This window comes from Genypterus blacodes, unplaced genomic scaffold (assembly GCF_046128005.1).
Source record: "Genypterus blacodes isolate CSIRO-AG114 ecotype Tasmania unplaced genomic scaffold, CSIRO-AGI_Gbla_v1 ptg000012l_1, whole genome shotgun sequence".
NCBI lineage: Eukaryota > Metazoa > Chordata > Actinopteri > Ophidiiformes > Ophidiidae > Genypterus > Genypterus blacodes.
The window spans coordinates 7,503,323-7,530,362 of NW_027466826.1; the positions used below are offsets into that span (position 1 = coordinate 7,503,323).

General features: G+C 42.3%; 1 protein-coding gene across 8 annotated transcripts in view; it reads right to left on the reverse strand.

Moving 5' to 3' along the window:
• Window positions 1-27,040, reverse strand: part of birc6 (baculoviral IAP repeat containing 6) — a 79,162-nt gene that overhangs the window by 14,631 nt on the left and 37,491 nt on the right. For all 8 annotated transcript variants that reach the window (XM_076164320.1, XM_076164344.1, XM_076164336.1 and 5 more), the window contains 8 exons: window positions 25,982-26,181; window positions 24,031-24,361; window positions 23,305-23,522; window positions 21,197-21,361; window positions 20,317-20,485; window positions 3,401-3,623; window positions 2,660-2,805; window positions 730-840 (listed from right to left, as the gene is read on the reverse strand). In XM_076164320.1, the coding sequence (XP_076020435.1) occupies window positions 730-840; window positions 2,660-2,805; window positions 3,401-3,623; window positions 20,317-20,485; window positions 21,197-21,361; window positions 23,305-23,522; window positions 24,031-24,361; window positions 25,982-26,181 (1,563 nt within the window). The remainder of the gene's footprint in view (window positions 1-729; window positions 841-2,659; window positions 2,806-3,400; window positions 3,624-20,316; window positions 20,486-21,196; window positions 21,362-23,304; window positions 23,523-24,030; window positions 24,362-25,981; window positions 26,182-27,040) is intronic.

Consider the following 27,040-nt stretch of genomic DNA (forward strand, 5'->3'; position numbering starts at 1 on the left):
AAGTCAATAATGCATGTAAGAATCAGCCAATGCAACCATCATGTATTGATTGGATGTTCAGTTTTATGCATAATGAATACTCAAGTTTCATGCCGTAAACATGTAGCAAATGCTGATTTGTTGGAGGAAAAGCAATGTCAGTCTGATTTCAGTCATTATGGGCATCATTCATTAATAAAAAATACTTTTGCGAATCAGCTAGCGTGGGCAGACAGCTACGCTCATGTTTTGGCATTCTTGCTAAATAATGAATACTAATAAATTTGGATGACAGCACAAAATGTTTTGATGCCTTTAGTAGCCCAATCAAACATTGAATAACTTGATGAATCATATTAAGTTAAGATGTTATGCCCACTCAACTTCATCAAAAAATGGTGTCCTTTAATGACTGCTACAAAATGCCATGCTCATATTGTCTCCCTCTGTCAGTTCTTCTATTTATATGCTGCCCACATACCAAAACAAACAGGTTTGCTGTCATGTCCCTTTCAGTTATATCAGACATCAAGCTGCTCGCAAAATCAATCGCAACGTTAAAAAAAACATGGCTGGAGAGATGAGACAAAAAGGAGGAACAGGAAGAAAAGGCAGTCTGAGGCAAATGTGGATGAATATTATCAATGGCTTGCAATGTCAAATGAGTAAAGAGGTTGGTCAAAGCTCCAAACAGCTAAATGTACACATACAGATGCACGCACACGGCAAAAAGCAAATATGACAACTCACCAAACTGCAGCTTCTTCATGGCAGCTACATATTTCTCCTCCAGCGAGCGTAGGATGGACAGGGGTTTAGGCCGGCATGACACCTTCCTCGAAGACTCTACCAGCTTCCTCTCTGGTAAGCGGGTGGAGGGAATCATAAGAATCAAAGTCAAGAGTGGGAGGAGGGTACACTGTGTATAACCATGGCAAAAAACAATCAGCTTCAGCCGTCATCCCTTGCGAGAATGCTGCATGGCCCGTCTGCCATAGGGCCATTCATCACAAAAGTCACCTTTGCAAGAAACCGGTTACAATATTTATAGCAATCTTTGGCAAACAGGGACACACAGATGTAGGTGTAGACACAAAAGAACATGGCAGAAAGGCAGGTGGAAACATCTCCTGAACACAACATGAGCTCTGACAATAGCCAAAGTAGTTTCATATAATATGTCAACTATTTGTTTGAATACTCTCAGAATTCTGTGACACGAAAAAGCATAGTAAGGGTGCTTTGAAGGAATATGTCAAAGCGCAAGTCATTCATGACATTTCTATAAATATATACGTACATTGTTAGGGCTCAATTAATTCTAACTGGGACAGCTATACCAACCATGAAATTAAAACGTACATTTGAGTAACCATACCAGAAACCTGAACTTTGGGAAAGTGCCATAGGAGAGCGAGGGCTGTACAGTTATACGAGCGCTCTAGATGAATTTTACCTCCTCAGTCAATACTGTCCGGCTTACGGTCAATCGTTCAGAGGTGTTTTGTTAAAGACTTCATTCTAATTAAATGATTACACATCAGTTTAAGCTACCACTTTACAAGACACACACGTAACAACTCTGCATGATGTGTGATTCCAGAAGCCTTTATCATATAGATTTTCTTATGGGAAATGACATGACATTGATCTTTATCTGTACACCCCACCCCCCGTCTAATGGCCAACTGCCCACCTCAGATCAGTTAAGACAGCCATTCATGTGGGCTGAACATATGAATTCTCTGGAGGCAGCTCGAAATGGGAGGGTGGGGGATAATTAATATTGCATACTGTGCGGCAACACGGTAATAGGGGAGGGTGTTATGTTCGATCATGCAGTGGACGTGTTATTGATGGTGTTGGATTCTTAAAGGTGACAAATGGGTCGTTGGAGAATCCTCACTCTTTCTTGCTCTCTTCTCTTCCTAAACAAAATGAATTTAAGACGTCTATACTTGCGGGATTAAAAATAAAAAAGGTGAAGTACGTTGGGGATGGTGTCTTGAATTATCATTTCAAAGTTTAGTGTCCTTCGATGACTTTGCGTAACCCAACACATCAACTTCAAAATCCTTCATAGTTTCAAGAAGCCTCATGCAGTGAGGTCACACAGCTAGGTCAATGTCAATTTACAAAGCAGTTAAAAAAAAGGGTACACTTGAAGTCTTGCAGCCACTGTGGTCAGATTAAAATTCCAAAAACAGGCCAATGGTGTCACCAAATGAAGATTAAAAGTGTTATGGTTTGCAGTCAATCACAGCTGAGGGAATTCAGAGGTTTTTGGCAAGCTAAACTTAGAGACCCATTTCTTGTCCTTGCACCAAGAGGGCAGGACGCAATGGAGACAACAGATAAGGGACAGAGAGAAAAATGTGGACAAGCAGGAGAGCTGAGACCTACTGAAATAACTCAGATCGAGATTTGAAGAAAAAGAGGAAATTGTAGCGGAGAGACTTTGGTAATGACTTTGCAAAAGAAGAGCATCTAAGCTGTTGCTATGATAATAATAATAAATAATCATTTCACCAATAACCATTTGCCACGGTGTCTTTAAGGGTGTCCTTCAAATCGAACAGCAGAGTGACTCCTGTTGGCCGTGGCAGTGTTTGGTCATACAGCTTCAAACTTGAATGTGTGGTTTGTATGTGGATATAAATATAGAGGCAGCAATACATACCCTGATTGGCCTGCCGTAGGCTGGTGGTAGCAGCGAAGACTATCTCAGCTGTCCTCTGGATGTCAGGCACCAGAAGTGTCAAACCCTCAGGCTCTGGATCTGAACTATCTGCCTTCACCACACCTTTACTCTTATCTTTCTTTGACCTGGAACAAATACCAAATATCAGTCATGCTGTGGTATTGTGTCGTTTGATTCCTGTCAACTGTCACTGGATATTGGAGAGTCGATATTTGGTAAGAGACAAGATTTTTAAGCGAGTAAAGAAAAATTGAGAGCAAGTGGGCAACAGTTGGTAAGCCCAGCTCATCCCAAACACCTCAGCCGCAGCTTTGGATGCTGATGCTGTCGTACGCCCTTGGGTGCCCCCAACCCTACTGGTCCTGAATCTGCCCCGACTGTTTATTAGACAAAATTGCACCAGCCAGACTAAGACCAGACAGGGTGAGACATTTTCCCTGAGGTAGTTTCTTCTTTCATGAAAGCGTCTGGGTGTGGGGTGATCCACTACAAATGTGTGTGTGTGTGTGTGTGTGTGTGTGTGTGTGTGTGTGTGTTCAAGGCAGAAATATAATGTCAATTTGCATTGTTATTGGGTACCATATCTCCACCATCAAGAGGGCTAGTATTTCACAATCAACTGGTTCTACTTTTAACAAATCAACATTTACACAATATACTGTATATTCAGCTGTCCTCATCTAATAACACAATAGGCTACAATGATTTTCCCCATGTCACCTGAGGCGATTGGTGTATGTGTCCACGCATGTCTTCATCTTAGCCAACAGCATCCCGACAGAGGTCTGTCCCTCAGAATGTTCATCTTCCTCTTCCTCCTCCTCTTGGCCTGGGTCTCCAGACAGAGGCAGCAGCAGCGGAACCAGGGATGTGCAGGTGGAAATTGCTCTGAGCAGCTCCAGTAGAGCCCGGTATAGGGGCACATGGCGTGCCATGTCCAAGACTGAGGAGAGACAAAAGTGACAGACCATTAGATGATCAGAACACAAAAGGGCAGAGGAATAAAATGCGTTCTTAATCTTTTTCATAAATAAAGATGGATACTTATCGTAGACATCTATCCATCTATCCTTGTTAGAATACTTCAGAACCACATTTGTTAGAAAATATTGCAGAGGCAAACTATGCAACAAGAAGACTGTGTGGGGAAACTACTATTTGAGATTTGATGGAAAAACAATATCAAGAAAACACCAACTGGGACCGGGGAGTGGCAGCATAAACTGAACAAATGAATGCAGAATGCTTTCTTTTGGTACTAAGATTAACATTAGCTCAAAGACCCAGGGACGCAAAGCAGCAGAAAAATGAATGAAAACAACAGTCTGCTGGGTTATCAATATCAAGAAAAAGTGAATGGGCAAGGAAAATTTTTAAATCACATGATGTTCTTGAAAATAGTACTGAAGATCTGTACTCTCGTGTGTCAATCGAGGTCAGTTGTTTTCTAAATTGTGTTGCATGTTTTTCACAAACTGAACCTGATTGCGTCTAAACCTCTTGCACATATTGGAGGCCTAAAATAACAAGACACGGAAGGCCTTCTGCTAAATAGGATTCATGCTTGATAGCAGGGATGTTTGAGTACCACTAAATGAAAAACAATTCTCGGAAACAGTTTCCATTTTTGACAATGAAAGTCAATATTGGAATGCAGACCGTGTCCAGCTGGGCTAATGAGGCGCAGTGCACCCACTGTGGATTGGGGCTTTAATATTTACAATTTGATTTTCACCTGTGCATGTAGGATACAAGTGAGATGTAATTTTACAAGGTGAAAAGGTTCACTCAAACTATAGAATACATTTGTAGAATCCAATATCCAAATCATATTACATTTCATAGAACTGTTACATTGGATGTAATGTGTCTGTTTTGATTCTGTCCACCTGTGACAGGAGCATAGGATTGCTTTGCTGTCTTAATCTTGTGTTGTAAATCATTGCTGACCTTTTTTTGTTAAACTGAAACAGCATTATATATATATCAGCACCTCAGCTTGGGGGAAATGGAATGACATTTGCCACAAACTGCATTAGGCATCCATGTGTTTGGTACAAAGGAAAATCCTGTGGGTGTAGGTGGTAAAATCCCATTCAAGGGAACACACACAACGCAGCCGTACATACTGATAGCAAAGTCATGGTTGGGTTGTGTAAAACAACAACAAAGCAATGACTATGTTTCCCTGACTGCAAAATGGGCTGGAGTGGTTAAGCGATGGGTTTTAAAGAAAAAAAGTCAAATCTTCTGTGGATGCTAAAATAAAGCAGATGACAGATGTCTGTGATTCAGCACAGCCTCACTTTTCAGCCGTCGTTTGTAATCGACACGCAACACTTCAACAGAAGCCAATGGAGGCTGTGAAGTTAGCATTTAAGGGCCGACCGTGTAAGCCATGGCAATCATTTTCTGGGAGAGGCTGTTAAGTGTGTGTGGAGGTACTTGGTCACCAACATGTTTGCCTTTGAGTGTCAGCCTCAAAATAAATAGTACAGCTCTGGTTTGTGACTCCCAGACTGTTTTACATTTATATTGAAATTCCCAACTCCTACCCCCCCCCCCCCCCCCATCCTTTTCCAAGCATCTGAAAGAAGCTGACCTCCCAGGGCTTTAATCTCCTCTCAAATCCTTTAAAAAGTGTCACTGGATGGCACCTAGGATGGAATCCCAATCCTTTCAAAATACATCTATGTAATTATTCTCAGTTTTTGTGTGTTAGTCATCAAAATTCCTCCTCCTCCTTCGTTTCAATGTCAGACTTGTTTTCCCCTGGACTGAGGGTAATAAATGCCAAGCACACTCTGCTGAAAGAGAATAAAAGCAAGGGGCACCAGAGCTGCAAAGACATTTTAGATGCAGGTCTTTTTTTAAACAAATGGGTATTAAACAAGGTTAGGAATGAAAGGAGTGCTGTGCTGAATTTAATAGACATCAGACCCAATCTTCATTCTCACATGAGCTATGGCGACTATTCACATTGCCTCAACTGACAACTAACAATACCCTCTCAAGAACGTTACGGCTCTGTGCCCTCTTTCATGCTATTCAAATGATTTACACATTGATAAATGGAATGCAGGTACAAAATCAAGCTCAGTCTAAAGGTGGCGAAGTTCAAAATGGCTCAAATGCTCCAAATTGTGGGGATTAGGGAGGCTGCATATCCAGGTAGATTGTTATGGGCCAGAGGCATGGACTTTGATATATACCATATCTATATCTATATATCATACCATGTCTTCAAATCTAACAATTCAATTATTCTTTGACATACATATTTTACTCAATTACTTTTGGAGTTACAACCCTGATAGACATGATTAATGTCACAAGAATGGTGAAGAAACAAAATCCAGACACATTTACAAAATTTGTGATCCATCAGATCCATCATTAAATATATTCCCTAAACGATTCTGACTTCAATAATCAATTATGTTTCCCTCTGAATGTAATTATGTGTCCACGTATTTCCTCCTCTTATTCCCAGTTTAATAACACTATGAACTGGTCATGGGGTTCTCAAGGTGATGTAAAATTCCATTATTTTTTATAGCATGCCATAACTAAAGCAAAGCACTTCCATTAAGTAATGTTATTGCACTTTTTTTCAGCATGTTATGAATAGTTGGACATCCGCTGTGACTGAGCTTGCTGTGAAAATCATGTTACTAAAAATATTCTCGTCTATACCCAAAAAGTGACTGATCTGTACAATGGTATGAGCTTCGCCAACTTCCCGATTGAATGCACTTGTTATGTGAATAAAAATCTAATTCCATGACAAACAGGAAGCACGGGTGAGTAATAATGTACAGAGATGAGTGAGGAGAAAAAGCCAAGCCTGTTCTCCTTTTAGCCACAGGACAAGTGGCAGCCCAAACAAGCAGGACATTTATCACAGTTATGACTATCTTGGTAGTGCTGACCTGCAGTCACAGGAGTGCTCGGAACAGAGAGCCTGGACTTGCTGTGATTTAGGGCCTTATGGGGGCCATACGTAGATGGGTGTAGCCATGTTGGATGCACAGGCTGATTAATAGTTAAAGAGGGGCCTCTAGACCTGCACAGGAGCGCTGACAACCGGGGAGCCCGGCTTAGGAAAGGGATGCTCGAAATAAAGGTGGTAATGTTGGATCCTAATGTCTCCCTATCCGCCCATGTAGCCTCACCTAGTGTCCAATCAATTGCCTCGCTGAAAAAAAAGAGTGTTGAAAAGTTGCATCTGAAATCGGGTCGTGAATCATCAAGAAAGACCCATAAAACCACTGATGTTAATGATGTACAAGTTAGAGACTGAGACCGCGATCAGGCTGTGGATTTATATTTTGCCATTTGTTGTGTTGATTATAGGACAATGAAAACGCAAGTGCTTTCTCAACAAAGACCTATGGGGATTAAGGCATGAGAGTGCTATGCATTTTGTTTTTATGTATAATGACAACTCATTCCAAATGCAGAAACCAATACTCCAACATTGCCACCACAAGTGAACATTTATGTCTTTGAAGAATTTGTGCAACACATTCAAGCAGTAAGTATTTACATAAAATAAAGACTGAAACTTTCAACAATGCTCTAAATTCATTAGGCCTGGCCTGGCTCGGTATTGAGATTAGAATTACAATAAATACGACAGTTAACTAATAAATGTAACAGACAGCAAACTCAGAATCAAGAGATAAAACTACTAAAAAAGCTTTTCCTCATAAAACTATGTAATATTTTTTAATTATCATTTCTTTCAATATCCTAGATGGACATTTTCTTTCTCCATGATGACATCACCATAAACTGGGCTTTTGTCTAACCTTGTCAGAGTTCTGCCTTCCTCCAAAAATTCATCCAATACGACTGTGGCCGAGCAATGACTGACTTTATGCGCCGGGGTGTAAACACATCTCCGGCAAATGCAGGAGAATAAGCTCCTTTGGGGGAAACCCAAAAACTTCAAAGTGATAACAAAAGAGGTCATCATAGTGTGGTAGTGCTGGAGATGGCTATGTGTTAACGGAAGGAGAAAAACAGCAGCTCCAGCACATCCTTTCTTTTGCCAAACACACCAGGAAAGAGGTGTATAAAGAAAAGTTTTCACTGCTTTGTTACGAGAGGAAAAAACAATCAAGTTGTCCAAGCAATCAGCCACTTACTTTTAACAGTCTCATTTTTCCTCTTGTTACTATTTCAATCAATTTTAATCAATTGTCCCCCAAGGTATTTTCACCACGATAGAATGGCAAATTAAACTTTGTTCTAAACCATCTCTTCTCTAACTCAGAAAAGAATATTGGGGACAATTCGTGTAGGAACAATATCTGCCCCCCCACATATGCCATTGTTCGATTTGACTGTGTTGCAGTAAAAATATGAATCACAGCGAACACATGACCAACTCATCTGCTCCACCCCTGTTCATTCAAGTCATCGCCCCCTCATAACGCTCACAAAAAAGGAAAAACAGAGACTAAATATACTGTTAAGACTCCTGTTTAGACATGCCGATGCAAAATCTCTCTTTTTGTTATTGCATGGCCATGTAGTGCCAACCTGAAAATAGAAATGCCAATTAGCCTCAGAAATGCCAACTCTGATATAGAGAAATTCCAATTAACCCTCAAACCCTGTTGTCCACTCATTGACTCTCGTCTTACGTTCTTCAAATTCAGCACCCGTTCTACCCGGCTGTCCCTTGTGGAGATGAAAAGAAATTCTGTAATTACAGCCGACAGACTGACATTTGGTATTTTGCTGGAAAAGTAAGATGATGAGGGGGAGGGGGAGGGGGAGGGGGGCATCCATATATGGAACATGGAGGAGTTTAAATAGGGCACTTGTTCAGAGGTGAGAAGCGCCATGATGATAATTACTAAAAATAATTTTAAATAGCACAGGATTAAATCTGTGTAACCAAAATAAACACCTCATATAAACTTCACCATCTGTATTTTTTGCAGAGCTCCTGCTAATCAAAAACCTCTAACCCCAACAAAAAAATGAGTAAGCAGAAGAGTAATGTATTCTTCACACTGAGATTTATTGAAGCTACGTTTTGACCAACAAGGCCTTCTTTATCAGGCAATAAATTAGCTGAGCCAAAATCTCAGACAGCCTCTTTTGCTTACTGCTTTACACTGAATTGGTCCTGTACCTGATCCCAACTTGACAAACCACCTACTTTTGATCAATTCTTTAAATGTTTGTTATGGCAGTGTTGGGAAAGATATGTCATTACCGAAACAACAGGATATGAAACCCACAGCTCCTCATAACTCTTCATAAAACTCGTATACCCACATCTATGTGTTTACTGTGATAGTCAATACAAATTGAGGTACAAAGCATTAAACATGTTGCCACTGAGTCGCAACTCATGAGTCAGAGTCCACTCAGAGTCGGTGCGTGGGCTGGTGGCTGTTGTCGGGGACAGGGAGTGTTGCCTTCCCAAGGGGAGAGAGCCGCTAAATACGAGGGTCACACAGAGTGGGTGGCCAATACTCAAGCTCATGGCTGGGTGGTGCTCGAGTCTCCTTGAGCCATCTAGTGCAATGAAGCAGAGTATGGAGTCTCTGAAACGGAACAACATGTCTCGGCAAACATGGTCTGCCTCAGTGGAGACAACATAATATGCATGATCCAAGTAGGAATTGTGGAACAAGCGGTAAAAGTAGCCGCAAGCTGTACCATTTCAAAACACCTGGGGGAACTTGTGCTTTAACATTTATGAAAAAAACAAACATTTCGAAAATATCACAATCTAAGTATGACAAGGGATCACTGAAGCTATTGCATACGCATTCTAAAACCTGCTGACCGAAAGGTTGATGCCTTTCTCAACTGGTGTACTCTGATAAGAAGCAGGTACTGACACAGAGGAAGGGTCAGCGATGACAGCAATGGACAACAGACTGTAGCCGGATCATTGTTTTACTGAGGACCCACAATTCAGCAGCAGCGGTGTATTACTACAGAGGACAAGATAAACACAACACTGAAACAATGAATTATTGATCAGACTGTATGCACTGAATATGGGATCAAAGAAGAAGTGTTGATGGTGTCATGGCGACTGATTCAGATGCACAACTGACTAGGGATGCATCTAAGTGGCATCCGATATTGAAATTAGAGCTGACACACACACATACACACACACACACAGACACGTTTATGTATTTGTATCTGCTAGAGGTTGCCCAATCAACCTGACCTATTCATTCATTCATTCATTCATTCACCACCTGTGATTCATGCATGCAAATGCAATTGCAGTTGCCGTAAACAACGACTACCAACTATTCACAGCAGTGCGACAGTGGGTAGCAGTCAGTGTGGAACTAGTATGCTTTAGTGTGTGGAGTCAGGAAGTCGTCAAACATTTAATTATAATGGCTGTACTGCCAAATAAACAGAATGGGAAAAGATCACTTGAGACGCGATAGGAAAAATAAGGATTATTGGGTTTACAACAATGGATGTGTCCCTCATCATGATGGTAAAGCTATCACTATTTAATGATGCATTACAAGACACACAACAGTTTGCCTCGGGTGTGAGGGATTTTGGTTAATGTCCACCATCTTCTGCAGTGGTGTTGGGCCCCATCTGCTTCCAACTACCCCAGAATTGTGTAAGTAAATAAAAGTGCTCCTGCTAGTAGCATTAAAGACATTTTCGTCCATGTTAATCTTGCAGTATATGCAGTATATAAAGAAGAACCGTGGAAATGTAGAATTTCTGTAATCCAATGCGATCAAATAATATAAATTAGTTAAAAAAACATCAGTTCATCTTGGATAGACATTTTAATTCAGCATTTTTCAGAGTTCTTGCTGGTACAGTAAGAACATTAGAAGCTGAGGCAAATCAAATTATAAACAATTGTTTTGATCGTCTCAATCAGTTCTTAACAACACCCCCTCGAAAACTGTAGAGGGGGTATCTCAGTGTGAACACATGATTTTGTCATTTATCATATTGTAATTTCATCACGCAAAGCATATTTGTAGCCCACCTGAGTAGATGGATAATTAAGATAACATGAGTGAAGGGGGAAAGAGGCGTGAGAGTGAATGATAATGCTCAGAGAAACAACCTGACAAGTTGGTAAGCCTGTTAGAGGATTAGAGGGTGGGGGTAGAGCAGACAGAGGTTTAATCATCATATAAAGAGTAAGGGGATGTGTGGGTTGAAGTTATAAATATGCAGTTTGGTGCATTTAAGGCAACACCGCAACAGCGTATCGGAAGACACTTTGTGAGGACAAATATGTAACTGCATGCACGGACCCCCAACACACTCGTATCCTCTGCCCCCCCTCTTTGTCCTCCACCCAGCCTCAACCATCGATTTATTTCCCAACTGCCTCCTATTGTTGCCCCCACCCACCTACCCCCCTTCTCCACCCCGACGTCTGTCAGAATAAAAGCAGCAGATGATGAGCTTGACTGAATTCAGAGCACAGCAGTATGACGGGGGGTATTCTCCTGGTTTTTGGCTTTTTTTTCCCTGGCTTCTGTTTGTTGTTAAGGTGGTAATTAAGTCGCTCTCTATGTGTGTGTGTACATTTGTGTGATCAACCAGCCCCCACAGCAGTGGGAGAGGAGGAGACAACAGTAAGCGTGAACGATGTCGTTTCCCCCTCCCTCCTCCTTCCATTCCCTCCCACTCGCTCTCTCTCTCTCTCTCCCTCTCACACATTCATTTGCCTCTTCTGCCACTGCCACTGGGATCCGAGTGTCTCTCTTTCTTTTTCTCTCTCTCTCTCAACATCATTCTGCTTGGTTATGCAATGCACAGTCCTCCCACGGTGACTAACTGGTGTTGGAGACCTACCGTAACACTGCTGCAATTGGCAGTAGCCACAGACTCATATAGCTATAGCGACTGTCTGGCACTTCGGCTGCCTTTGCCTCTCTATGGACTTCTGCTCCATGGGATTTTACTGCTGGTGTTCACCCTCTGGAATATCTCTTGCTGCCATGCTTGGCTAATACGAGGACCTGCCTATTCCTATCGAGCTCAGCGGGGGCTGCTAAGAAGCAGGGTGTCACCGAGCCTACAGACATAATCATGCTCAGTGTTGGCACGGGGGCTTCAGTGACTGGCAAGGGGCTTTTCTGAGTTGCAGTAATTGCTCTGTTCCCCTGAGGCGGCGTGCAGAGTCTCAAACAGGAGGGAGGAAGCTATAGAAAGAGGGGGTGTGTATATTTGTTGATAAGAGAGGGAGGGGAGGAGTAGGGGGGTGTTTGTGGAGGAGTTTGGGCAGACAGTGAGAGGGAACTAGAGCTAGGGAGCAGGCAGGGAGAATGGGAAGAACAGTGTGTAGGTGGGGGGGGCAAATGGGGAGAGAATTTCCCCTCGCCCCCTGAATGAAGCCTGCTAGCAATTCGTCTTTAGCAACGGTGATTCAATCCTCCTTAAAAAAAAACTACTGGCATTTCAGATAGAGGCTTCCAAGGGTCAACTTTATTAAAGGGAAGTTGGGGGGTGGGGGGCACGATGAACCTGATAGGTGGCGCTACAGACCACTGAAGTGGCGACACGAGGAGATTTTCACTGGAAGCGTCGCTTGCGTATGCTGCTGTTGAGCACCGGGAAGCTGTCAGGACACCGTTCCCTTGTTTTCCTGCCTCTCATCACTTCGTCTCGTGCTCACAGGCACTGGGGCTTTGGCTGCGTGGCCAGTCTCCCCCTTTCTCCTCTGATTCTCCACTTGTACCATGCCCTTAAAGCCGTGGTTTTCTAGTGAGGATCCTAAAAGCATGCTGGATGATATTTTCTTGCACCTTAAACACCTTAGGGTAAGCCACTTCATTTTCTTACCCATCTCTGAATTTGCTTATTTCTCAGGCTTCATTTTAGTGACAGCTACAGACTGATGTGAGATCCGATGGAGAAGAGCATCATTGTAAGGAATAATTATGACAAGATAACATTGTAGCTCTCCTTGCCTCTCTGAGCCCAAATCAATAAAGAGCATGTTTACCACATTTTTATTGTGATGACACCATCTCCAGCTTCCGAGATGCTTCCAGAGGAAGGTTGTGTCGGTTTGAAGGGGTGATTCATTAACAGCACATGAACGATATGTGGATGGGTGTAAAGGGGTTTCCAAATGGGAGGGTTAAATCATGCTTGTTTTGACAGGGTAAATGCTGTGGGGCGTCATTTCTGGCAAATGAACAGTTTCTGTGCAGATAACCATGAATGAGGCAGATCTGGTGCTTGCCCATAGATTGCTGTGGTTGCTTCAGCATTTGCAGGTCATAAACACTGTTGTTCACAGACTAATCTCCACTCTGCTCTGCATGGCCATTGTTTTGTTCGGTTCACCATTGATTTCCTTCTTGTGGGGGATTAAGCTGGGAAGGCTGGCTAAACTCAAAACCTCTGACACCGTTTTCATTTAGAACTACGTAGCCAAGCCAGAGAACAGAAAAGCAACCAAGGCTTGAAATCAACGTTTAAATTCAGACCATGCTGCGTGTGTTGTCACTTTCTCAGTCACCCATTTGTTGTCGTCTTCTCTACCTACGCCAACTACTAAAACAGTTTTAAATCTCCTTGTATTCCAGACAGATCTCCCCTTGCCAGGATAGGTAAGCATTCAGGATCATGGGAACCACAGTCATCACCCTTGAGGACGTGCGGGCACTGGAGGTCAAGGAGGAGCAGGAGGAGTCCATCTTGGCCTTGCTAGGCATCATTGGCACATTCCTCAACCTTTTTGTCATCGTTTTTGTTTACATTTACACTACTCTGTGAAGATAGGATTGACTTTAAACTGATCAAATATTGAGACCTTACAAAATCAGCATTGACCTGCCATCAAATATCAGATTTTTTGGGGAAAGAAGGGCTTTATCAAAGACACATTTGTAGAAATCAAGTTTGACATGAACATCTTCCCCAGAGAGAGGAGGAGGAGGAATCTGGACAGACTGGCTGAGGATGTAAATGAAGAAGCCATATTGCTAAGCCACAGCCATGAGCCAGGGAGATAACAAAGGGCTGGAAGATGCACCAGGGAAAGGAAAATACCAGGATGACCAGCACCAGAAGGACACAAGCTCCACTCCAGCAAGACCTGACCCTCCTGTGGCCTGACAGGAAATGCCATTACCTTAATACCATTTTGTTGGGTTGTTGGACACCGTGGAGAGATGGGCTCAACAAGTCAGTGTTGTGGACAATGCAAATTCCTCATCATTTATTTTTTACTTAAGTTTCAAATAAGTGAGACTGGGCTTTTCAGCAACATGTTTAGGAGCAGAACATATGAGAGCTCTGCACTGGGGTGCCACTGTGAAAGAACTGCGGGCCACCAGTTTCACGCTGTCTTCAAGGATAACAATATTATGGCCTTGGGGGCCCTGGTCAAAGAGAATGCTTCCGCAGCAACATTGCTCTGGACATGTGATGAACTGTCACATACTCAGACATCTATCACAAAAACGCACACATCAACACACAAACACAGCCGGAATCTTAAATCACTCATGGATTTCTATTTAAGTACATAGTTGTTACAGTACATCCATCACGTTGAAGATGCATTTCTCGAAAAATCTGCTCCCTCAACACACGTTCAAAATAGGTGTGTTGAAGTCTTAAAAATTGAAGATATTTTTATATAGAACATTGGTCTGTACAGTTGCACTAATAGAATAAAAGAAACAAATCAGCTTGTAATTAAAAACAACAGAGTCAATTTACTTGTGAAACAAAGCTGGGCCTTTTGACTTCTTTGTCTCTCTGCATTTTCCACCTTTTCAAGTCGGTGAGTAGGAGGGGATCAATGAGTCTAATGATTTGTTTGTTCATGTTGATTTAAAGGAGAGTGTCAGCAATTCTTTTACTGTATTACAAGGCTTTTTTATAAATATTTGAATAAACTGTAGATGTACTGTGCAATAGGGAACATTTGAACAATAAAAGTACAAGTATATAAAGGATAGCCTCAAGTAATCTTTATGAAACTACTGTGTGTGCGTGTGTGTGTGTGAGTGAGTGAGTGAGTGAGTGAGTGAGTGAGTGAGTGAGTGAGTGAGTGAGTGAGTGAGTGAGTGAGTGAGTGAGTGAGAGAGAGAGAGAGCGTGTAGCCAAGATGGTGTTGGGGTGAATTAAGTACGGTTTGTTTGTTATGCTACATCATCTAATGTGCTCAAAGTTGCTCATCAAGTGCAAGTCATGCAAGCTCTTTCCCTATTAAAACCTCAAATGACGTTGGGAGGGAGTACACTGCAGACCACCACAGATGTTTAATAGCCATGACTCCTTAAATGACCATGCTGGCCACTGGTGTTGGCACCCGACTCGACAGCCTTGTCTCCATGTGCTTCGGCATGCTTTTATATTCCTCCATTTCAACGGCAAGGAGAAGAGCATACAATTAACATTTCAAAGGGTGAACCGCACAATCTATTTCAAATCCACAGGGTAGGCATGAACAAAGGTGTCACCCTGTACTGATTCCAGAAATGTGTCTTGTGACCAGGGAAATTGCTATGTGCATGCATTTATGTGCAAATATTTATGTATTGGAGAAATGTTCTGTGTATGTGTGTGAGACCCCTAAAGTCATATACCACGACAGGAATCATTGTCTCATTGGAGGTGGGAAATCCTAGGTGTCCCATTTTAATGTGACATTGCAAACTCAGGCACCCCTTAAAATGCTGCAGGGGCAGTGCGGATAGAAGGATTGCCTTTTCCTACAAAGGGCCTCTGTAGTATTGAGGTGTGACGCATCCCCAGACACCTCCTTCAAACAAGCCAGGGATGTTCGGATTACCCACCAAAACATCATGCTCCCACCCACTCCATAGCATGAATGATGGACAAAAACGCCCATTATCTCAGTGGCAACACCTGGTGCAGCCTAGATTAACTTTAAATCTTCTCCGTCTTGGATGAGAAAGAAGGGGAATCAAGGTATGAAATGGAGACTTTGTAATGCTGAATGTTGCACGGACGCACAAATTCCCAGAACTGGAACCCATTTAGTGTCAAACAATATGTGTGAGAAATTAATTCCTCAATTAAGATAAATTACTATTGTGCTGGCATTCAAAGGTATTACCTCTCGCTAATGGCTTAGCTTCCGTGATGGAGTGCCAGGCAAGGGTGGGAAACAGTAATGCATCCCAAAAGGCTTTGCCAAGACACTGATGATTAATGTGGGGCATTGCACTGGGCTGACGGAGATGAGGAGCTCTGGGGCAATGGCAGAAAAAGCAGGGGGAAATGAAGGCCTGGGTGCTGTTAGGTAAGCAGAGCAGGCAGGGGAGTTAAATGGAGTTGGTAGGTCTAAGGGATGAATAAAAGGGAGTGTTAAAAGGAATTGGGTGAGTAAGGAGAAACTGAGAGCCATTTGGACAGGATTTCTCAAAGGAGGTACAAAGACTGGAACATAACATGACTGATCATCCCATCAGCATATTTCTTAAAAGAGTTAACGGGGAGTTAGAAGAGTTAAGGGGGGAAAAGGTGGAAGACAATGCTCAGGGCATGCTCCTTAAAATCAATTTAAATACATTGTCCAATCTTTATTCTTTGTGTGTGCACACGGCACCATCGTCCGCAGAAAACACCCGTCAACCTAACTTGTAATGGAAATGGACGGAGCGGTGATTGGAAATCTGTCGAACGGATTGTAACTCTGATGCTTCCCCCTGTGCTGTGCTATCCTTTTATAATCCCATTTCTACACAATGCTCTGCTGTGATGTTTGCCATACACCCACAGGATCTCACACACTCACACATGTGGGTATGATATGAATGCGGGAGGACAGGTTGACGATGTTCAAACACAATCAGCCATCTTCATAAAAGCTGACGGTAAATGCATTGTGCCGCGCTAAATCTCCATTGCTACTTTCATTTCATAAAGTCATTCATAAAATCACAGTGGCTTTGATTAGCGCACCGGAATGCCATTACCTTCATGTTATCTGCGGCTATGTTGCAGGCGGCAGCCACTTGCAATAAATGTGGTAATGAGGTAATGCATATTAAATAAAACCATTTTTGGCAACATAGACAGCAAAATGGACTTTTGCCAAAGGAAGCCCAAATATAAATAGTTTTAAGAGAGGAGGTAGTGAGAGATTATTATGCACTGTTGGGTACAGACGGCTTATAACTGCCAAAAGCGGTGGCAAGATGAGACAAAAGCTCAAGAGAAAAGTGCCGAAAGAAAACACGGTCCCATTGCACTAGGGGCGAATGAAATGAGGGAAATGCCGGAAAGAGTAGGCAGAGCCACATTTCATGCAAACCGAAAAACTCTGTGTAAAAAGGTCCGTAACTAATGAGACAAAGAATAATTGTGACGGTATTCGCCATTAATGTGATGTTAAAGCTGATGGGGCCTTTTATGAATATGGCCTGATGTGGGATGGCTGATCGATGACTGTAGACTTGACGGTAGCATAATGAGTTGTCCATAAATAATACAGTAGTTCCCATAATTCTAGGTATGAGGTTTAGTGGAAATATCTGTAAAATTCAACAAAAGGTGTTTTAATTATCCAAACAATCCTAAAATCATACTAGCCATTAAATTATCCAATCTTGATTTGACTGGAAAGGGCTCACAAAAGAACCGCTAGGTAACAAACCCCATCTCGTATTGTGTATTATTCCACAACAATCGATTGACGGCTGACAAGTACACATGAGAGAATATTACCCTGAGAGTGTTTGTCCAGCTGGTGTCTGAAAGAGGAGGGCCAGACATGCATCACCACTGATAATGGATCAAACGTTGTGTGTGTGTGTGTGTGTGTGTGTGTGTGTGTGTGTGTGTGTGTGTGTGTGTGTGTGTGTGTGTGTGTGTGTGTGTGTGTGTGTGTGTGTAGCTATGTTTGCTTGTTGTCGCTAGTGTTTTTTGTAAGCCACTTTGTTATTCTATACACCATGTTTTTTTGTATAATTGAAATTCCAATCAACATAATGCATATAAGCACCTGCCCTACGCATCTAGAGCAGATGAAATACCAACGCCCATATTACCTCCCCCCCCAGCCCCCTATTTAACCTGACCCTTAAAGCAGACCCAAGCAGGAAGGCTCTCGGGTCTCCTCCTTGTTTTTCTCATACACACAGCAGTTTTTGACATTTAATGACAGCTCCGGGCTCCTGTGCAACTGGCTCTGTTACAAAGCTGGTTAGAGAGCCCTCAGGTTCCCACTGACTGAAAGCAACACACATTACATTTAATGTATGCAACAGCCAGCAAACACAGTGTAATATAATTTGTTATCAAATCGAGTGTTAAATGCATTGACGCACACTTAGACCTTTTGCCATTTCAAAGGTGAACGCGTCGTCATGAACACAATGCTTGAAGAGAGCATGTAATCAAATGCAATCAAACAAGGAGCAATAAACTTCAAAATGCACTTGCACACACACACAAATGCATGTCAGAGGCAATTACAACATCCACAACGCTTTTTATCTGTTTTTTAATTATGAGACACGAGGCACAGACACACAACGCACACCAGCATGCACACATACATTCATACTGCTGTGAACTCCAGCGACATACACACTGTAGGTGAAAGAGCCTTCGGTCTGATAAACAGCAGTAGACATTGTAAAGGGACAAGGGAAACACTGATGGTGAAATCCTCCTTCCTCTCACTGCATCAAATCATTTCTATCCACATTTCTATCCCCCACACAGGCGGTGGGGGTGGGGCCGGGGGCGCACGCCAGTGGTTAATTACAGCCGGAGCAGGTTTATGGTATATGCCAGGGAAACTCCGGTATCACTACAAGGTATTCAAGTGTCCTTCGTTCATGTTGCAGCTTTCTATAAAACCATTAATGTTGTATTCCTGGTGATTTCTAACAGTTTTGCAGTGACAGCACTTGGAGCATGAAATACTCCAATAACTGCTTGAGCACGTCCCAAAAAACCAGGCACTAAACGGCTCGCAATATGTTGCAATACAATACACCAACAGCAAAAATGTCATCTTCAATAATTACTAGCCTCAACAAAAATATAGTCTATACAATAAAATAATAAAAAGCTTCACTAAGTATTTCCTGCAGAGCTATTGCATTAGACCGTGTGTGTCAGTTCTGCACACTCTACATCCAAATATGTCTGATGTGTCTTTTTATGTTCACTCAAACAACGGCCCAAGTGTGGAAGTTGCCATGAAGTGCAGCACAAGTAAAGGAGAGTGCAGTTTAAAGCATGACTGCAGGCAGGCTGCCAAGGGTCAGCCCGGCAATAATAAGCAGCGAGCCCCTCAGGAGCCAAACCAGGATATAAGCAATGGACTGCTATGACCTGAAGAGTCATAAAGCCTACTGGGTACTGATAGCTCTACTAGAAGCCCATTGCTCAGCCAGAGGTCTAAATGTAAAGCCAGAAGGAGGGAACAATGAATTACCTGTGGGGATTACTACCATATTAAGCTTTAAAACATACAAAAGGAATGTTGCTACAGCTGCTTAACAAACAGTGCAAACACTAGACCGGTATTAATCCAGTTTGACCTTATTCACTCCACCACCAGTCTTTTCATTCAACTGCAAACACAATCATGAGAGGATAGCATCTCTGTGAAACCAAGATGCTTGGACTCAAATTATTGAGGCGTCAGTGTAGTTCAATGGGAAGAGCTGCAAACTAACACAAATACTAGCTGACAGATTCAGATCGAGAAGCTGTAGCTCCATCTGCCGTTTCATTCTGCAACAATACGTTGCCACCAGCACCGCGACCCCCCCCCCACCCCCCCTCCTCCCCACACACACGCACATAAAATCACAAACACACAGCACACCACATGATTCAGGAATAGATAGAGGATACACTACAGTAACTCTAGCCTGCCGTGATAACAAAGATCAAAGACCAGAGCTCTCCAACCCCACCGTCTCAGCATCAAAGGCCACCGACCGACCACGGTTCAGACCAAGAGCAGAAATGCACAAATAATAAGAAAGTTCAGAGCTTATCGTCAACAACAAACAACTGTGGATAAGTGGCTTTGACAGGATGAGAGCCCTTAGAATAAGCAGGATAATTTGAATACTGGAAATTAAATTGCAAAAAGCCATGGCTATGAGAATCTGACAATATCCAAAGAAGTTTTCTAAATGAGTATTGGGTATGTTTGGGATTGGATCAAACAAACAGCCCTCGCATCAGATGTGCATCATTATAGCACTGAATCAACAAAAAATTGTTTCTCATTTATCACTGAAAATCCTTGTTGGAGTCAAGGTGCTAAGAAACACACTATTCTAAATATGTCACTCCAAATCTATTGGAAGACTTCACTATAGTTGTAGTGTTTGGGTTTCTCACAATAAAGACCACATTCCTAAACAAATCATCAAACTCTGAATACCCAAAAGTGCAGTGGCATGTTATTGTGAACATAAAATATAATAAACTGTTACAGCTGTAGAGACCTACATACAGCACATCCATCATCATTTATTATTTTCTAACCTGTGCCTGAATGCTGATGATGCAGAGGGTCTAACATTATTGTCAAAGGACGATTTGTTGGGCGTCACTTTGAGGTGGAAGTCCTCCTTTTTTGTGCTGTAAATCAATTGCCCTCAACCACAAGGCGATTAAAATTAAATCCTTACCAGAGTCATTCCGTAGGTAGGAGGACATCGCAGGAATGAGACATGACTGGCTCAGCAGTTCCTGCAGCACCGCTGGAAGAGCTGAACTGTTGTGGGTTCTTGTGTCTGCTGAGGCGGCGTCACTACTGTGGCTGCAGGAACCTGCTGGGTTGATGTAGCTCGCCAAGACCTGGACATAAGAGGAGTGTATGATGTAAACAAAGACGATAAAATTTATCACCCATTTTACATTTAACATCCATTAATTTCTTGTTTCTATTTTTAAAATTTTCTGTAATATAACTGTAAATTACATCAGATTGTTTTTATGCGAGGTATACTGTAAGTGATTTTAGAGTGATTGATAAAAGGATACACTCAGCACAGAATCATGTTGTTTTCTGCGATCACTTGAAGGGATTAGTTCTAATCCAGATTGAGTTGTATGAAGATGAATGCATGACACTTTCAGGTCTGAGTTGATGCTAATCATATGGATCATTGCACCGTTGAGTGTTGTAGACATTGGGGAAAGCTAGTGTTTCTGCATCTGGCCAGTAAGACATGCGGGGATCGTACAGCATTGCAGCCTGCCAGTCTTGCCTCTGAGCTGTGTTATCACTGCTGTTATAATTTCTATTCCTGTATTACGGCAACTCTTAAAATAAAATTAAACACTTCTCTATAAGGCTATTTCTTGACTGGAAGATGTCCACCACTCAACTACAAAGTTTTTTTATTTTCAAGCATTTAGGAGTGCCAACACATGAAAAACTCCTTGAATGATAAGAAAAAAAGGCTAAAAAACAGTGTTACAAAAAAAAGGGGTCTAATTGTTTTCCACAGCTGGGATACCTATAAATTGGCAAAACATTGTAAATAACGATGCAGATAAACTAACCTGCAAGAGACAGGTGACATGTTCCTCTTCTAGGCGCTGTTTGGTGAGGGCCTGCTCTACATCCCAGCCAGAAGCTGTGGATCCAGTACCAAAGCCAGTTCCTTTTGCCCAGTATAGCTGCTGCTCCTCAGTAGTCCCCGCACCATGACAACTGGACATCTGTGGCTATAAACGATATACATAAAACACAGCTGGTTAGAACAAGGTATTACTGGTGATTGAATATCTGATCATATGACAGCTTTTCCATGATTACAAAACAACTTTTGGAAATGAAAGAAAGCGTGAGTCATAGCTCAAAACTTAAGACAATTGAGTGAAAGTGGTGAGTAAATGAAAAGATCCCACACAGATGAACATCATCATTTTGGTAAGGCGAGGGCGACCATGAGAGTCATTTTTTTTGTGCATCTTTCGCCTGACATTTAAAACAGTGGGGGTGTGTGTCTTATCTCAAGCTAGAGTCTCTGAGACCAATACAGCTCATGGATTGTGGGGAAGCTCAAGGACAGCCATTTCCACACTGACAAGTCTTTGGCTTTCATTCAAGCCATCAGCCCTGTGATCTGTCCTCAGCTCTGACAACTTCATAAATCCACAAGGGAAGGGAAGAAAGGGGGAGAGCAGAGAGGCTGAATATGTCACCATGGAATGAAAAAAACAAAACAAGTCCAGCTCAGCCAGATTGTGGAAAGAGCCCATCAGGAGCATTGTAATCGGCTGAAACCTTTAACCCTTAATTTTCTGTCCATACAGTAAATGGAAGTGGAGCCTGTTTTCATTAACATTTGAGGGGTTCAGGGTGTCTGTGTCCTATAATAGATGATAGGGAATAAAATCTGTACGAGAAACTAATCAAAGAATCCACAAAAACAGTTGAGGACCTTTTGGACTACACTGGAGAGCAAAAGTCTATTGAACTGGAAACAGTATTTTTACAAACCAAACTTTAAGTGTCAGAATGTCCTTCAGCTCTTCAAAGAAAAGGGCTAATATCACACACAGAACCTGGGGGAACTGCAAATATTTGGTTTATTATAGTTAAATTCTTGTTCAAAATGTGCTCATGTCATCTATTTAACCTTTCTGGTGATCACAAAAAATATTAAGATTGCCAAGATGAACTACATTGGCCAACGCTTGGCTCACATGTTGACGTTCCCAGTCCCATGTTGTTTACAGCTCCTTGATGTGTGTGATGTCGAGGCCCTGCAGGCTGCTTAACAGGTTTTTTTTCTTAGAAATTCAGTTAAATGGGTACAAAAGTCAAGGGGAGACAGACTCAATCTCTATTCATGATGAGCCCCTTCCTTTGCTTCTCACCCTCAAGGTGTCAACAATACAAAGGACAAGTCTCAGACACACCCACATTTCTCTCCAATCTCAATTTCCTTCTTATCATTCGGGCTAAACAATTAAGCAATTTGTCAGGGGCTTGCTGTAAGATATGCAAAAGAGGCCTTGACTAAAGGCCAGCCAGACAGGAGAGCCATTAATAACCACAATGATTTTTTTCCCCCTTGTTTCTCCATCAGTCTGTTTTACGCTTATCAGTGTGAAACACGAAACAATCACTTCAGGCAGAGAGTAGAGCAGCCTAGGATGCAGAATTACAACAATGGGAGACAGTAGAACACAAATCTGACAAGGAGGCATACAGCATTTTGCACAGCTTTGAAGTCAGATGTAAAGTTAAATATCCTTCATGTGAAATTGTCTGTAAGACCTTACATTTTTTAACAGTTTAACAATCTTTTAAATAATTTCAATGCATAATAAAAATCCAAAACAATATCAATCATATACATTTCAATGATTTGAAATAGTTTCCAAGGAAGAACTGTACAACCATTTCAACAATAAATTGTACAAAATCTTGGGCTGAGCAAAGCATTTCACAGCTCTATATGAATTATATATTACAGTGCAGATGGAAAACAGACTAGAACACAGTTGACTTTCTCTAAATAGATAAGATGTTGTTATTTTTATCCAATCGGATATGAGGCTATTCAAGCAGGCCCTCACTCATTCAAAGGCACAGCCAAGGGTTGAGAAACAACTGTGTTCTTCATGAATATTGGAGGATATTTGTGTGTCAGGCGTACCTCGGAGACGCTGTTGCTGGCGTTGGGGTTGCGAGGTGCGTGGTGGCTGAGAGCTGACAGGCAGGCCAGGATGAGATGGATCGCACCGATCTCCAAAGCCATGCGTCGTAGCAGGACGCCGTCGTCAGTGGTCAGAGGAGTACTGCTGAACAACGCCCGCAGGACATGGAAAGGCAGCGTGGGCAACACATTGGCTGATGGGGACTGCAGGATGTGACCTAGAAAGAGGCCAAGGCAGACACTCCAATCAGGGACATTAAGTTGACTTCTGGGTGTGAAATGTACAGATTTAGGCTTTGGATCATTGAAAAAACTATCCTTTGTTTTAGATAATTTTTACAGTTGGTCACTAAATGATACATATGTGTAGAATAACTATACATTACATTACATTACATTACGATCATTTGGCAGACGCTTTTATCCAAAGCGACTTACATTACATTATATTACCACCCTTCGCAGAGGGGGGAGCAATTGAGGGTTCGGTGCCTTGCTCAGGGGCACCTCGGCAGGGACTCGAACCGGCAACCCTCCGGTTCTTAAGCGGAAGCTCTACCCACTCGACTACTGCCTATACCAACTACTATAAAAATACATTGTGACTGTCACTTGATTCAGATGGTAAGGTGGCTTCATGTGATACAAGTGCATGATTGTGTACGTGCTACAAAAATTAATGTTTGAGTGCTTTTACAATGTCAGCCAAGTGTATTTAAGACTTACTGCCCTCTCCATCGTCTGTGACACCGAGCACCAGGCGCAGTAGACACTGGGCGTGCTTCCTCTCCTTCAGGAGCACTTCTGCATACCCTGGCAAGCGCAGGAAAAGGCCAAAGGCCGCCAGCGAGTGGGCCGGAATGGGCGACATAGTCTGCACCGAGGATGATGTCGATGGCGACTGAGTCGGCTGCTTGTTGATGGGCGGTGGCTCTGCAGCGATGGACTCTGGTGCCTCATACACCAACTCGCCGGACTGCTCGATGGTTACCCACTCAAACTGGTCGCTGTCCTTGGGTTTCTCCTGTGTAGCCGAGGGAACCACTGGGGCGCTGACCTGTGGCCGACCAGAACAGAACAGAAGCAACTTTAGCAAAGGAGAATTTGCAAGACACTGCTGACAGTGGATTTATGAGCAGGAACTTTGCAGTGTCATGATGTGATGTTTGAGCTTGAAGGTCAGGAGAGAATGCAGGCTCAATTTTGCAAGCAATTCCATTTTGAATATCATACAATGTGAAACCTTGACCAGAGCACAAACATTATACACCTCCACTTGACCTCTATAACACAACAGAGTCAACCTGAGGCCAACAGAGAGACACCACCATCAGCAACTGGCAACCGAACTGACACTCCTTTGCAGAATGTTTCATCTGCCTACCAATGTTGAACGCACTTATTGGAAGTCGCTTTGGATAAAAGCGTCTGCTAAATGACTGTTATGTAATGTAATCTGAATTTCAATCAAGTAGATGGTATGGGGACAAAAACATTATGCCAACAAAATTTAAAATTAATTTTAACACATTTGGACAATTAAAACTTCAGTAAGTAAAATGTTGTTCACTTTTCTTGCATTAGCTTGCCAAAGAAACAATACAATGATGACAAACTATTCAATCAGTTCAAAGTTAACTGCTCTAAAAGCAGTGATAGCCTCAGGGACACTGTGAAAGCTCAGCTCCAATCAAATGGAGTTAGATAAGTAAACCTATTAAGCATCCTTAAAAAAAACGTTTAGTGAGAAAAAAAAGGCACCACCTGCATTAATTGCATTAATATGGCCTCCTGTTTGTTCTGTTAATGCTGGGGGGGATTCAACTACATTTATAAAGAAAAAAGGGTTTGCCTTACAACCAAACAGCATCTGCTACAACAGCAAAAAGACAAAACTGCCTGAGTCATTTCCTTTAAAACAACTGTTTCAAAGTGCAATTTGTGTACCACAGGTGGCCGTGCCTAAACCCTTCAACTGGGCTGTCACAGATAAGGCCCAATAAAAGTTACTAATCTTGATTGAACGAAGAAAAGAAATCTTTGGTAACAAAACATTTTGTTACCAAAGATTTCACACCTGCTGCAAGCTGATTATGGCAAGATAGTAGCGTGTGGGTCCGATATTAAACATATTGTTATTGCGATAATGCAGACTGAATGAGCAGTTTTAAGACATACATCAGTACTGCTATCTGTAGTCAAGGAAACCCAAGGCCGAGCAGCCAGCCAGAAGCAACAGTTTGCACAAGGGGCTCAGGCAGGAAACCAGTGCTTGCTGCTGTGGTTCACAACTCACACTGTGGAAAGTAAAGCCAACAACTGAATCTATAACATTTCATGGAGGTTTGAACTGTATTTCGGCACTGGATATCCGTTTTGCCCTGCAGCAGCAATGCTTCTAGTGTGAAATAAAAAAAGCTGCTCTGTGGTGCCAAAGCAGGAAACAAAATGAAAATAAAAAAGAACAATAAGCACATTTGGTGTTCTGAGTGGCTACAGCAGGGTCACAAACAGGCTACGAGGGAGAAAACTCAACTCACCTGCAACAGACATGCTGCAAGTGAGAACTCTATGGCATCAGATTGCCATCTATCATAAATACAAGCCCTACTAACAGTTATGAGAGCCTGGACTGTCCATCTGGGTGCCAGTGTCTGGGGAAGGCTGTGACTCTCACCTGTTGAATGACATCAGGGTACAGCATGGGCAGCCTCTCTGCGATGAGGGCCAGGCCACCCATTCCCGCAAAGACCTGCAGTGGAGACTGGATGGGGTTGGTCTCCAACAGGGACTCGTCGGTGGCAGCATCCAGACATTCCTCATTGGGTGTCATTGGTTCATCCTCAGGGCAACTGCTCAGCATGTCACAGTGATCCACTGCAATGAGAAGGAACAGAGAAATCATCATACTGTACATTTAGAGAGTGTGGCATCTATGATACTTTTAAGCGTTCTATTCTTTACCATCCTAATGTGACAAAATCCGGGAATGAACTTATTTCTGTACACAATGAGAATCAACTTACAACGATGCTTCAAACATGTCATGCAATTTTAGGACACAATAGACAATATCTGACAGCAATAGTATTTTTTCGCCAAGGAGAGATACAATAATTGCAATGTCTTACTTATTATTTTTCTATGCATTGTGACCAGGGTTTATTAAGAAAACATTACAAGTAGATGTTCCTCCTTTAAAAAATAAAGACCTGTTGATTGCCATCTATGTTCTAAGTGTGGGTGATGGCACTTCAGCTATGTGTCATTTACCCTCCCATTTATCAAGCGTGCAAGTGGAGAGAACAAGAGGAGGAGAGGAAAACCTGACAACAGTTTCCAATCAACAAAGGCCAGTGTGCCATCTCAATCACTGGCTCTTCATTTATCAAAAGGCCATAACAGTTTGTAGCTGAGGGTGTCCTACCCCAAGATGAGCTATGAGCTGATCAGAAAAGATAAAATGAAACAGTCTAAATGACCTTGTTTACACTTATAACCATGACATTGAGGATAAAGTCAGGCGGTCAAAATAAAACGGGGTGAATTGAAAAAAAAACACACTTGACCTCCGCCTGCATTAACCTATTATCATTTTATTGTGACAGCGAGGCCTGGGTGTTTAATGATGAGAGAAATCGGTCGGCTGATAGGTCAGCTTCTAAAAAGTCAGTCATCATCTCTCACAGTGCGGAAAATAAAACAGACGATTGATTGCTCTCCTCGTCTCTCAAGG